The sequence below is a fragment of the Malus domestica genome, chromosome 07, assembly GCF_042453785.1.
Source record: "Malus domestica chromosome 07, GDT2T_hap1".
Lineage (NCBI taxonomy): Eukaryota > Viridiplantae > Streptophyta > Magnoliopsida > Rosales > Rosaceae > Malus > Malus domestica.
In genome coordinates, this window is record NC_091667.1 from 25,160,172 (window position 1) to 25,173,899 (window position 13,728).

At 37.5% G+C, this 13,728-nt stretch overlaps 3 protein-coding genes across 3 annotated transcripts; 2 read left to right on the top strand and 1 right to left on the bottom strand.

Moving 5' to 3' along the window:
* The first annotated feature begins 1,035 nt into the window (after positions 1-1,035).
* On the top strand, positions 1,036-5,488 carry LOC103410572 (E3 ubiquitin-protein ligase WAV3-like). Its single transcript, XM_008349256.4, has 2 exons — positions 1,036-1,785; positions 3,193-5,488. The coding sequence occupies exons 1-2, from the start codon at positions 1,555-1,557 to the stop codon at positions 5,119-5,121; spliced, it is 2,160 nt and encodes a 719-aa protein (XP_008347478.1). The 5' UTR covers positions 1,036-1,554; the 3' UTR covers positions 5,122-5,488.
* A 1,439-nt stretch (positions 5,489-6,927) lies between these two features.
* Positions 6,928-9,128, top strand: LOC139197871 (protein ALP1-like). The gene has a single exon (XM_070825855.1). It carries the CDS (start codon positions 7,617-7,619, stop codon positions 9,030-9,032), a length of 1,416 nt encoding a protein of 471 aa, XP_070681956.1. The 5' UTR covers positions 6,928-7,616; the 3' UTR covers positions 9,033-9,128.
* Positions 9,129-9,487: 359 nt separating this feature from the next.
* Positions 9,488-10,924, bottom strand: LOC139197436 (uncharacterized). Its single transcript, XM_070824853.1, has 2 exons — positions 10,752-10,924; positions 9,488-10,305 (listed from the first exon to the last, which is right to left on the bottom strand). Exons 1-2 carry the CDS (start codon positions 10,881-10,883, stop codon positions 9,571-9,573), a joined length of 867 nt encoding a protein of 288 aa, XP_070680954.1. The 5' UTR covers positions 10,884-10,924; the 3' UTR covers positions 9,488-9,570.
* Positions 10,925-13,728: the final 2,804 nt, after the last annotated feature.

Consider the following 13,728-nt stretch of genomic DNA (forward strand, 5'->3'; position numbering starts at 1 on the left):
AGAAAGATTAGAAATGAATTTTTTTTTTAATGAAAGGCAAAATTTGAAGTTGACTATATATACAACATTTTATTTTTCAAGTTACCGTTCTAGTCAAATAAATATACATTAGGACTTTTAAGATATACTTTTCTTTTTCTTGTTATGCAAAAAATTCACGGAAACTGAAAGATATAATATTAAATGAGAAAAAAGAAAGGAAAAAAAAGAGAAAAAAAAAAGTTAGGTTCAATAAATGATAATTCCACGAAAAATAAAGTGAGATATGATACAGAAGCACCCAACTTTCCCCTATTCAACCAAAACGTGCTTTTACATTTGACAAATATTGCCCCGACTTTCTTCTTAAGAGTGAATCACGTGCTGATTACGTATTAGTATTTGCAAGCAAAATGGGTAAAATTTCATCAATTTAACGGTTAGGGATTAATTGCCTAATTTCAAATAGTTTAGAGGTTAATTTACTAAAAAATAGTTTAGAAAATCAATTTCAAGTAGAGTAATAATTCAAGTGATCAAACAACAATTTATTATTTTCCACCATTCTCTCTCTTTCTTTTCTCCTTGCTAAGGAGTTCACCATTGAATTTATTATATTCTGATATTTAGCAAAATAATTACTCTTTAAATTTAAAGAATGACAATTTATTGTAGGAAGTTTTAACGAAATACTTTTGGTCTTTTTTACTTTTAAAAAAAAATATTTTTACTTTAAAAAAATCACTCCTAGTACTATTCATTTACAACATCTTTTTGTTATTTTGATTAAAACTCAAAATTTTCAAATCATTTTCATTAGTTTTTCTTTTATTTTACTATAACAAAGAGAGTATTTTTTTTTTTAAATTTTGACTATTTAGATTAAAACTTTAATTGTTTTACAACATCTTCATGCTCATAGCATTTCTCTTTACATTTAAGTACGTGCAACTCCTTTTACCGTTTTTTAACTTAAGCTTTTATTTATTTATTTATTTATTTGTTCAAACAACTTAAAGCTTATTTACTAATAAATCCCACAAAAGGACCAAACCAAGGTCAAAATCTTCTCAATAAACACACACACTAATACCAAAGAAAAATCAATCTCTCTCTCTCTGTCTTTCTCTCTCCCTCCCTCCCTCCCTCCCTCCCTCCCGCGCTCTCTCAAGGCGGCCACGGACACCAACAAGAAGAGTAGTACAACTATGACTCAGTTGTGCTGTGTTGACATTTAGCTTCAGTTTTCTGCAAATACAATTCAACCCCAGTTTCTTCTAGTTTTCCTTCTAAACCCCTCCATTAAACACATCTCTCTTTCTCTCCCTCGATTTTCGTGTTCCATTTCAACTTTTGTTAAAGCCCACTATCTCTCTCTCATTCCAAGAACTCTCTCCCAGCTGGAGAAAGGACCAAAAAAGCAGCTTAATTTAAGCACTTTGAGATCTGGGATTTGTGAGTTTTGCTTACATTTTCAATCTTTTTTGTGCTAGCTCTGAAGTTTCTTTGAGCCTCAGCTCCAAGCAGAGAATTTGGGTTCCGGGTTTTAACCTTTGAAACATTTCAAGTTAAAAAATGGGGAGCAAATGGAGGAAAGCAAAGCTTGCACTGGGGCTGAATCTGTGTTTATATCTTCCCAAAACACTAGAGGATTCATCTCCCTCCTTTGTGGACTCAGCTGAGAGGTTGTCTGATGCTGCCCTGCTTTCACCTGCCAATTGGGCCGATGGCTCCTCCAGGCCTACCACTCCAACTCCATCCTCCAATGGTTTGAAGCTCTCCAGAAATGGAAGCAAATCCTCAAAGGTTTGTCTTTTCATCTAATTATCACAAATGGAACGGATTTTCCTCCTTTGTGTGAGCTTATAATTGATGGGTTCTTATCAGTTTTAGTTTATTCTGTTTGGTTGCTGAGAAGTTGAAGTTTTTGTGGTTAGTTTAGAGAAGTCAGGTATAAATTTCAGCTCAGAAGCAAAATGGCTTACAAATGGTGCCTAATTTAGAGTTTGGTTCCAAAAATTATGCATCTTGACCTCCATATTTTCATGAAAATCATTTCTTAGAATTTACAGATCAGGTCTCAATTCTTTTGGCCTTAAAAGACATCAGGTCTTTGATAAGATCATATTTTAGCGGATTTTGAGGAAACAATTAAATCTTTAAATGTGAATTTTAATGTTTATGTTGTTTTCCTGTGTTGAGCATGTGGGGGGGTTAATGCACAAGTCACTTTCAGGACCATTCTTGTTTGCCTAAATGGTAAAAAAAAAAAGACTAAAGGGTTTGCCTTTCCTTTTCCTCCTCCTCTGTTGACTGATCATCTGCAAGCCTTCTGGCAGTAAATTTCATCAAACAAGTAAAAAAAGAAAGCGGAAAGTAGTCCCATAAAGCATCTTATTAATTCCCTTTTGTTTGATATATTGGTTTTTCTGGCTCTTTTCAGAGCTCTGGTTTAGTCTATCGGTTAAAAACCCCGAACTACAGGATACTCTGGAGCACCATAAAAATCGTTCTTAAAAATTGTTTTTCCTTTTCATTTGTTGTGTTTTTTTCTTTTTTCAACTTCGTTTTCATTTTTCTCAAATTAAGTGGAGGGTATTTATTCTTTCCTGTTTGATTTTTAAGGCATAAAATTGAGCAAATTGTTGGGTTTAGTTACCTGTACAATGGCTTACCAGTTACCAGTGGATCTATCACTCCCTTTTATTTTATCCGTTTGTGATAATTCTACTTGCTTAGCCTATCCTATGTTAAAAGGCATCTCTTACCACACAATTATGAGAATGTACAGCAGACTTAAGACGAAATTGAAAACATTTCCTTCCTTTTTGTTGGCATGACAAGTTATTGATGTACTGATCGTTTTTGCCCCCGCTTTACTTGCTGCGACATCTGGGGATTATATGCAGGACATATCATGATCTTACTTAGCCTTTTCTCTTTAATTTTTGTTTAATAATTAAGTTAATGTGTTGTGAACTGCATCTTTTTTTTCTGGAATTTGTGTGTATGTCTATACTATAGCTGTCCTTGTACACATCACAATACTGTTGAATTTCTCAATGTATTAGAATCCTCACACCGTTGATAAATGATAATTTCTTTGAGATTGTTTAATTTTCAAAGTTCCATGATGCCACTGCGATAATCTATGTGGGTTGATTGATATGGCTTATTTATGCTCTCTTTCTTACACTTGTTTTGTGTTTTCAGCAAACGTGCTCGATATGCTTAACCAAAATGAAACAAGGAGGTGGCCATGCTCTTTTCACCGCTGAATGTTCACATTCTTTTCATTTTCACTGCATCACATCAAACGTGAAACATGGCAACCAAATTTGCCCAGTTTGTAGGGCAAAGTGGAAAGAAATCCCAGAGCAGGGTCCTAGTTTGGATCCTCCCCCTGGAAGGGCAGCTATTGGTCCGGTAGGTTGGCCCCAAAATGATGCTTTGATGACTGTGGTTCGCCGACTTCCTCCTTCTCGAAGAGACTTGAGCCGACCACACATCATGCCACTTTACCAGGCTCATGAGCCAGCTGTATTTAATGATGATGAATCCTTAGACCAACCTGTGTTTGCTGAGAGAAGCTCGTGCGATAAAAATGGTGCAGATGACAATTTGGTTAGGATGATAGAGATCAAAACATTCCCAGAGGTTTCAGCTGTTTCAAAATCCAATTCTTGCGGCAATTTTACAGTTTTGATCCATCTGAAAGCGGCTACTTCAATTACAAGACAAAATCCTAGCAGAAATCAGTCCACTTTGCCGCCTCAGTTTTCTCAGAATCATCGTGCTCCAGTAGACCTAGTCACAGTGCTTGACACCAGCGGTAGCATGGCAGGAACCAAGCTTGCATTGCTGAAAAGGGCTATGGGGTTCGTAATACAGAATCTTGGCTCCAATGACAGACTCTCGGTTATTGCATTCTCTTCAACAGCACGTCGCCTCTTTCCCCTCCGCCGGATGACTGACACTGGACGCCAGCAGGCATTGCAAGCTGTTAACTCTCTGGTCGCAAATGGTGGGACCAACATTGCCGAGGGCCTAAGGAAGGGTGGCAAGGTATTGGAAGATCGAAGGGGAAAGAATCCTGTTGCCAGTATAATACTGTTGTCAGATGGGCAGGACACTTATACCATCAGTGGCTCTGGGCCTAACCAATCTCAGCCAAATTATAAGTTGCTCCTCCCTTTGTCTATTCATGGCGGTGACAATACAGGCTTCCAGATTCCAGTGCATGCATTTGGATTTGGTGGAGATCATGATGCATCATCGATGCACTCAATTTCAGAGATATCTGGGGGAACATTTTCTTTCATTGAGACAGAAGCTGTCATCCAGGATGCATTTGCACAATGCATTGGAGGGCTTTTGAGTGTTGTGGTGCAAGAGCTGCAGGTGGCAGTTGAGTGTGTGAACACAAGTCTCCGCCTCGGTTCACTAAAAGCAGGAAGCTACCCAAGTCGTGTGATGGCTGATGGACTGAAAGGGGTAATTGATGTTGGAGGTATGTACGCTGATGAAGAGAGGGATTTTCTGGTTTCAGTAAATGTCCCAACAGAGTCTTGTAGCAATGTAACATCATTGATAAAGGTGAAATGCATTTACAAGGATCCCTTAAATAAAGAAATGGCGACAATAGAGAGTGAAGAAGTTAGAATCGAGAGACCTGATGTAGTTGGGCAAGCAGTAGTGTCAATAGAAGTGGACAGGCAACGTAATAGGCTCCAGGCGGCCGAGGCAATGGCTCAAGCACGAGCTGCAGCTGAGCTGGGAGACTTAGCTGGTGCAGTTTCAACCCTTGAAATTTGTCGAAGGGTATTGTCAGACACCGTGTCAGCAAAATCCCAAGACCATCTGTGTGTAGCATTGGATGCTGAGCTCAAGGAAATGCAAGAGAGGATGGCAAGCAGACATGTGTACGAGGCATCTGGCAGAGCATACATCCTTTCAGGATTAAGCTCACACTCATGGCAACGAGCGACAGCTAGAGGTGACTCTACTGATGGTTCGAGTCTTGTTCAGGCTTATCAAACCCCATCAATGGTCGAGATGCTTACTAGATCTCAAGCTACATTGTTGGGTAGTCCATCAGCCCAGCGGCTAGTCCGACCAACCAAAGCCGAGGTAATCATATAGGGTTGCTGTGTGCTCATCCTTTGTTATTCATTTTTTATTGGGGAGAGGGAGATAAATTAAAGAGATAAGGAGAGGTTTTTTTGGATGTGGTTTGGCCTCCTGCCTTGTATATGTAAATCAATAAAAGCCGAAAAAAGAGAATGAGATGTTGAAAAAAGGTATAATTGGGAAGGAAAGAAGAAAATGAAGAGTAGGGTTTAAGGGTTTATAACATTATGTATTTCTTGTTGTGTTTTTATTGGGTGGTGTACAAAATGAAAAACGGTTTTATTATCTATGAGAGAAATGGGGTACAAAAAGTATGTAATTGTCAAAATGGTATTGTAATTTACCCTGCTCTCAATTCATTTGACAAAGTTTTGTTCAATTCATGAGTAATTTGGTTTTGTGTGTGTGTGTGTGTATTTTTTATTTTTTATTTTTTTTTAAAAGAAGACAATTAGTGGCAAGTCACGGTTATTCATCATTTTCGAAAACCCGAAATAAATTGTGATTTATATACACATGGAATCATCCTCAAACCAGACATTTAAAAGGAAACGATTATCAAAAGATGGTCAAAAGTGGGCAGGAGAACCGGCACACTACCGTACTACATTTTTCTCAGCATAAATAAAATGAAATTTTAACGAAAAACTTTCGGTACTGTTCAAAAATCATATTTTTACACTAAAAAATTAATTATAGTACTATTTACTTTATCCTTTATTTTATCCTTATTGTTAAAACTTAAAGTTTTCAAACTCTTTTTATTAATTTTCCTTAAACAAAAATATAAATACAATTTATTGTACAAACATGCTCTACCAAAATCGCGGTTTTTTTCGATGGACAACAAACAGTCAAAATGTCACACACAAAATCAGATGAAGGCTAAGAACACAAGAAATTATAGTGATTATGTGCCTTTTATTAATATCGGGTATGATTACATTTGTGGAAGGAGAAGCATGCAGGTGTGTCACTTGATTAATTGGCGTCTCCTGAACTTTCATTTTATCATGGAGAGCTCGGTGTACTGGAAAAACTTCTCCTACAAGAATTCACACAAGATAAATATTAGTAAACGATAATTTACGTTGACACGGTCAATCATATCAAATAATGAAACAATGAAATACTTATCTCTTGTGACGAATATATCAACCTCCAACGATGTTTGAGTAGATCAAGATTTGAGGTTGAGACGTGTGATCATTGTTCTTAAGAGTAGATTTCTCCCCTCAAAGATAATATTTTGGTGTAGCAGGTTATGTTGCCCTACTTTCTAAAATACAACATATGACCCTCATAAGCGTACACTCGCTATACATAAATTAGATAAACAACTCGATTCTTTTCAACTAGGTGGAATTTGTAGGAGAGAAAAGATTTGAAGTTCAATAGCGAAGGAGTATTTAAGGGAAAGATCAATTATATACTCACGGAGCAAAGAGTTGTTTATATAGAACATGAGAAAGCTAAACATGACTAAGCACCGTCTAAAAACGATGGGTTAATCAAGATGGCATCTTCAAAGAGAAAATGTGATTCATATTCCCAACAATATAACCTCTTTAATGCATCAATTTTGGTATGCTAACAAATTGAAATCATTAAGGTCATGGCATGATCGAGCAAGGGATAATAAAAAACAACTTGCTAGGATCTCAGGTTGTACAGCGTTCACCTCCAATGCTCTTGATTCCTTCTGGCGAAAACGACTTAGAGCAACTCCAGTGTAGGAGCCCTCCCCCCAGGCAATTCACTATTTAATCCACCTAGTGAACAGTAACTGCCCTTAATGAATAGTGCATTCCCCTGTCAATTGCCTTTTGCATCTCCACCCCTGCACTGAATAGCCCTGGCAATTGGCAATAAAATATTAATATTTTTTTATTTATAAAATAATACATAATAATTTTATTTGTAATTTCGGATAAGATTTTTAATCGTTCTCGTTGCACCACGTGTCATTATCCGAAAAGCCAATAGCAATAAAATTTTTGTATTTTTGTATTTATAAAATAATTCAAAATAATTATATTTGTTATTTCGGATAAGATTTTTAATCGTTCTCGTTGCGCCACGTGTCATTATCCGCAAAGAAAATTATTGGTGATGGATTTCCGATAAGATTTTTAATCGTTGTGTCAAGGCACGTGTCATTATCTGAAAAGACAATTATTGGTGATGGATTTCTGATAAGATTTTTAACCAATCACGTCGTGCCACGTGTCACAATCCGATTACAATCTTTGAGGATAGATTTCCACCAGATTTTTAACGAATGACGGCATGCCACGTGGCATTATCTACAACCTAATCCCTTCTAAATCCTCCATATAATCCCCCATCCATCCTCATAAATCTCACACCAATTTTCTCAAGATCTCTATCATTATTCATAGTTTCTGCTTCCTTCTTCGCCAAAATCCCTATCATTATTCATAGTTTTTGCTTCCTTCTTCACCAAAATCCCTATCATTATTCATAGTTTCTGCTTCCTTTTTACAATGTCTTCTTCTTCTTCTTCAAAGATGATGTGGGAAATCGAGCAAGAAGAGGAAGAATTGTTTAACCAATCACAAGGAATGTTCAATGTTAGGGATTGGGCCCAAAATGAGATGGAAGAGGATGACGAGCGTAGACGGAGAGATGACGAATCAAGAATGGCAGGAGCCTCACAATCCCGTCGAGTCGTCCAAGCTGTGGCTCATATCTGCAGGCCCAACCGTGCTGTAAACATTGATAGAAACAGGCAACGACGAGGTCAGGAGCTCTTGGACGATTATTTTGTCCGTAACAGTGCATTCCCTGAAACATACTTCCGACGTCGTTTTAGAATGGAACGACATTTGTTCAACAAAATCATGGGCGCTGTTTGCAACCATGATTCTTACTTTGTGCAAAAGCCGGATGCTTTTGGTGCTATGAGTCTCCTGCCTCAGCAAAAAATTACTGCTGCCTTGCGGATGCTTGCATATGGAGCAGCTGCAGACCAAGTGGACGAGATAACGAGGATGGGACAATCAACCATTCTTGAGTCCCTCATGAGGTTTTGTTCGGCAATCGAATCTATCTACACCGCAGAGTACCTCCGGAGACCTACTCATATGGACTTGCAAAGGCTTCTGAAGAAAGGCGAGATGCGAGGTTTTCCAGGGATGATTGGAAGCATTGATTGTATGCACTGGACTTGGAAAAACTGTCCAAGTGCATGGCAAGGCGCTTATGGGGACAGAAAAGGATCAAAAAGTATCATTTTGGAGGCGGTGGCATCTTTTGATACATGGATTTGGCACGCCTTTTTCGGGGTTCCGGGAGCTCAAAATGACCTCAACGTCCTTGCCCAATCCCCAGTGTTCAACGATGTCCTGCAAGGAAATGCACCAAAAGTCACGTATGAGGTCAATGGACGTATGTACGACGGGCCATACTACCTAGCTGATGGCATTTACCCAAGGTGGTCAACATTTGTCAAAACAGTGCCACGTCCGCGCAGTGCAAAGGAAAAACACTTTGCAAGATGTCAAGAAGGGTGCAGGAAGGATGTGGAGCGTTGTTTCGGTATCCTCCAAGCTCGCTGGGCGATCATCAGGGGTGCTGCCAGATTGTTTGATGTAGAGTCGCTTCGATCCATCATGATGACGTGCATCATTCTTCACAACATGATTGTGGAAGATGAGTACGATTATGAAGCCGTTGATGAATATGAGCCAGACACGATGAACAATTCAAGAACACGTATATATTGTGCTCATGACGCCACCGATGAGCCCGTGCAACATGAGCCATTAGAAAGGGATGGACGTTACAATGAAAGGATCATCCAACGATATACTGCACTTCAAAGGTCAAATATGCACAATGCCCGCCAACTTGACTTGATAGAGCACCAGTGGGAATTGAGGGGTGCTGACGATACTTAAGTTCATTAGTGTTTGTTTTTATTTGGTGTGTTTATTTTATTTTATGTGGTGTGTTTTTTTAGTTCATTTAGTGAGTTGAAATGTAATTTTATTTTATTTGGTGTTTGTTTTTATTTGGTGTGTTTATTTTATTTTATGTGGTGTGTTTTTTTAGTTCATTTAGTGAGTTGAAATGTAATTTTATTTTATTTGGTGTGTTTATTTTATTTTATGTGGTGTGTTTTTTTAGTTCATTTAGTGAGATGAAATGTAATTTTATTTTATTTGGTGTTTGTTTTTATTTGGTGTGTTTATTTTATTTTATGTGGTGTGTTTTTTTAGTTCATTTAGTGAGTTGAAATGTAATTTTATTTTATTTGGTGTTTGTTTTTATTTGGTGTGTTTATTTGGTGTGTTGATGTTATTTTATTTGGTGTGTTTAAATGTGTTTTGAATAAAGTACTAAGTTCAATAAATTGGAAACAACATAAAGTACTCTATTCAATGAATAAGAAATTACAACCCGAATAAGAAATTACAACCCGAATTGATTGGAAAATTATGGGTTCGTGAATGGATGATAACCATCACCTAACCAATTTGTGGTGCTAGGATGATCTTCTCTTGTCATGCTAGGATAATCTTCTCTTGTGGTGCTAGGACCATCTCCTCTTGCTCTCGCTTCTCTTGCACGCCTCCTTCGCAACACATCCGCTTTCTCTGACTTCCAAAAATATTTAGAGTCTGGAGACTTCCCTTCTAAAGGCTCCTTCATAATGTCACGATCTCGTTCAGCCATTCTTTCTTCTCTTCTATGTTCCCTTTCTTGCCGAAGTAGTTCTCTTTCTCTCTCATCAGCTTCAAATTTTCTCTCAAAAGCTGCAGCTTTTGCATCCTCTCTAGCCTTATCAGCCTCAAATTTAGCCATTTCCCGGGCCAAATTCAATTCACCTTGGCGGGCAAGATCTTCCATATACTTTGCATAATCATTCTTGGAAGCATTACCTTTTCTCTTTGAAGCCTTCTTACCTTGAGGCCTAACTGGATAACGGGTCGACCCCGACGCTTGTTCAACGGGGGGCGTTTCAGGCACTTCTTCATCATCTTCATCATGATCATGCGAGGCATGCTCAGGTGTAGAGTGTAGAGGGGTGCTGTTCATGAAAACTTCTGGACCGACATGCACAACTCTAAATTTAGGACAATCTTTGACAATATTCCAACATTCAAACCGGGTGAATGTTTTGTTTTTGCTTTTGGTTTTGGCACCATACCAAGCTTGTGCTTGAAGTTCCTACACAAACAAATAATTATAATGAGAATAGGTAACAAATAAATAATTATAATGAAAGTATGTAACAAATAAATAATACAAACAAATAATTATAAATGAAAGTAGCTAACAAATAATTATAATGAAAGTAGGTAACAAATAAATAATACAAACAAATAAATATAATGAAAGTAGCTAACAAATAATTATAATGAAAGTAGGTAACAAATAAATAATACAACCAAATAATTATAATGAAAGTAGGTAACAAATAAATAATACAAACAAATAATTATAATGAAAGTAGCTAACAAATAATTATAATGAAAGTAGGTAACAAATAATACAAACAAATAAATATAATGAAAGTAGCTAACAAATAATTATAATGAAAGAAGATAACAAATAAATAATACAAACAAATAAATATAATGAAAGTAGCTAACAAATAAATAATATATTGTTACCTGATCCGTTAAATTTTCCCCACTTCGAAGATTACCACTAGCTTGTGCCAAGGCGTCTCTCCACGTACTAAACGATTGACTAAGTAATTTCCAACGACTGGACATCGATTCCTTAGTTCTTTGCCCACCCATTTTCTCAAGATAATTGGTATGAATAAGACTTCACATTTCTCGCAACTGCATCTCATTACCCGTAATCGAATCATGAGTAACTTGAACCCAACTAGTACACAACGCAACATCTTCAAGAAGCGTCCAATTCGTACCTGGTTGAGTAGTCATTTTGTTGGAAAAAAATTGGATTGAAACTTTGAAAGAAAGATAGGAATGTGGTTGAAAGTAGTTGAGAAAATATGAAATTGTGGTGTAGGGTAGAACATAATGAGAAGGTATTTATAGGTGAAGTGAAATCAAAATTTTTTATAATTTTTCATAATTTTTTTTCGGATTTTTAAGAATTTTTTTACATTTTTTTTAATTTTTATTCACCTAATTAATCTCTGCCGTTGGATTTAAAAAAATTTAAATTCCAACACTCCAGATTGTGCCACGTGTCACAACGGTAACATTTTAGATTTTTAAACTGTTTTTTCTTTTTTTTTTTTAATTTACAAAGCCTAATAACGTGGACCGTTGATCTTAGATCAAACGGATGAAATTAAATTAGATTTTTAAATGTTTTTTACCGTTGGAAATCCAACGGCCCATAAAATAGGACCGTTTCAATCAAACGGACATGGGGAAGCCACGTGGCTTCCCCAACGGTAACTTTTCAAAACTGAAATCGCGGGCCCCTGCCCTGTTTTTTTGTCGGACGACTCGCGCCCACGCGCGCGTGAAACGCACGCGCCTGACGCAGCCCTCGGGCTCTCGGGCTGGCAATCCTCGACGGGCCTGCTCCTCGGGCCTCGCCTGTCGCTCGGGCTTCCATACGCTGGAGGTCATCCCCCCAGCAATTTGCTACTGTTTGACCCACTGGCCCCCGAGCAACCTCCCCCGCTGGAGGTGCTCTTATGGAGATTATACAGCGCCATGAATGACAAGGTTTATGATGTGCGGTTAAAACTGCGGAAAAAGCGGTTTTGTGGTTCTTCAAAAGGATGGTTAATAGCTGTGGAAAAGGATTTTAGAATAACCCTGATAAATCCATTCCGCAGGATCAAGGGGAGGAGAATGATGGAAATTTCAACTGTTGACCTTCCTCCAATAACGATTGAGGGCTGGACAGTTGAGAACTCAACAGCTAGTAAATGTGAATATTGTGTTATCAAGGCCACATTTTCAGCAGATCCCATATTGCATCCAAACCAGTGCACTGTCACGGTGACGTACTTGGGTCAATTGCAATTGGCTTTTTTTAGACTTGGTAAAGACATAGGGAGCTGATTTTCACACACCTTTTATAGCTTTTCACACACCCCTCTTTGTTCTAGGCCATTGAATTGAATAAATCAAACGAAAACAACGGACATGATTAGCCAGGGAGTGTAGGAAGCTATAAAAGGTGTGTGTTTATCATTTCCCAAGACATAACATGGAATTATGTTGACCAAAGGCACAGCTTAATTGATGATGGGGTTTTCGTTTGAGGCAGAATTTACGCTGTTGATGATTGGAGGAAACTTTTATCTATTGATATTGCTACTCCATCCAGTTAGGATGTCAAGAAAGTTACATGCGACACGGAACGATTATCATGTGTCAAAAAATATCTCGCGACTTTAAACGAGAGAGAGCTTTTTATGGTAAGGACTGTTGATTTTGATTCTAAAATTAACAATTGTATGACAAAGAATTTGAAGTTTTCAAATTGGATTTCATTAAGGGGGAGTGGATTGCGAAGAACACCTTGGGCGATATTGCTCTCTTTGTGAGTGAAATTTTTTCAATAGCTGTCGGCTTCTGCGTTTTCAGGATGTGAACCGGATTGCATATACTGCAACCACAACTATGAATGTATGATAAACAATGCTGGAACCCTCGGACCAGTTGATTATGGCGTGTATAATGTCAAAACAAGAATGTTTTCGAAGGCGTATGGAAAATTTGCGAAGAGCCTAGTAAAGAAAGCCAAACAATCACCAATCTGGGTGTCCCAAGTTATTAATCTGTAAAAGTGTGGTTGCATTTCTTGTTATGATTTTCTTACTTTATTCTTTTAAAGCTTTTCAAGACATTTGGCCTTTTTAGCTTTTTTTTCAAGGTTTATTTGGTATTTTGTATTTAATCTTTCTCTGTTTACGTGATTTGTTAATGCATTAGAAATGCACTTCATTGTGCACAAATATTGGATTTTTTTTTTAATTTTGATTATAAGCGATATTATTAGTCAAAAAGTAAACGAGAATACACTCATTGTGAGGTTAAACTCACCCTCCTTCTCGGTAATGTAAATAATATCATTTGTTTAAAAAAAATAAAAATAAGCGAGATTAAATATTACAAGTGATATTGTTTTGAATTCAGCTTCATGAGGAGTGCATGCAACATTCACGTGCAGGGACGGATGCAGCCTTAGTTGGATTGGGATACATGCTTAATCGAGATTTCGGAGAAAAATGTAATACCTAAGTATAGCCATCGTTTTCTTCTTCCTTCACACAACTTTCTTCATCCTTGAAACTTCGGCATCGTATTTCTCACCCTCAACACCTAACCTCAAGGTGTTTCACCTTGTTCTTTTCTACCAACTAGTTGAGGAATTGCCTTTGTCGTGTGTTTATACCATACTTAGAGCCTCCGTATTTAGATCTCGTACAAATACTTGGAGGACTTAAATGTAATTATGTAATAAAAGAAGGGGCAAATATGTAATAAGTGAGGAGCCCTTATTCTATAAAAGGACTCCATCACCCTCACAATTAGGGGAGGTCATTCCTTAAGCCTTCTCACCCCTCTCACATCCCCTCTCATATTCAGAGGTTCTCTCCCTCACCTCTCCGATAAATACATAATAAGTGTGGACGTAGCCTAAACC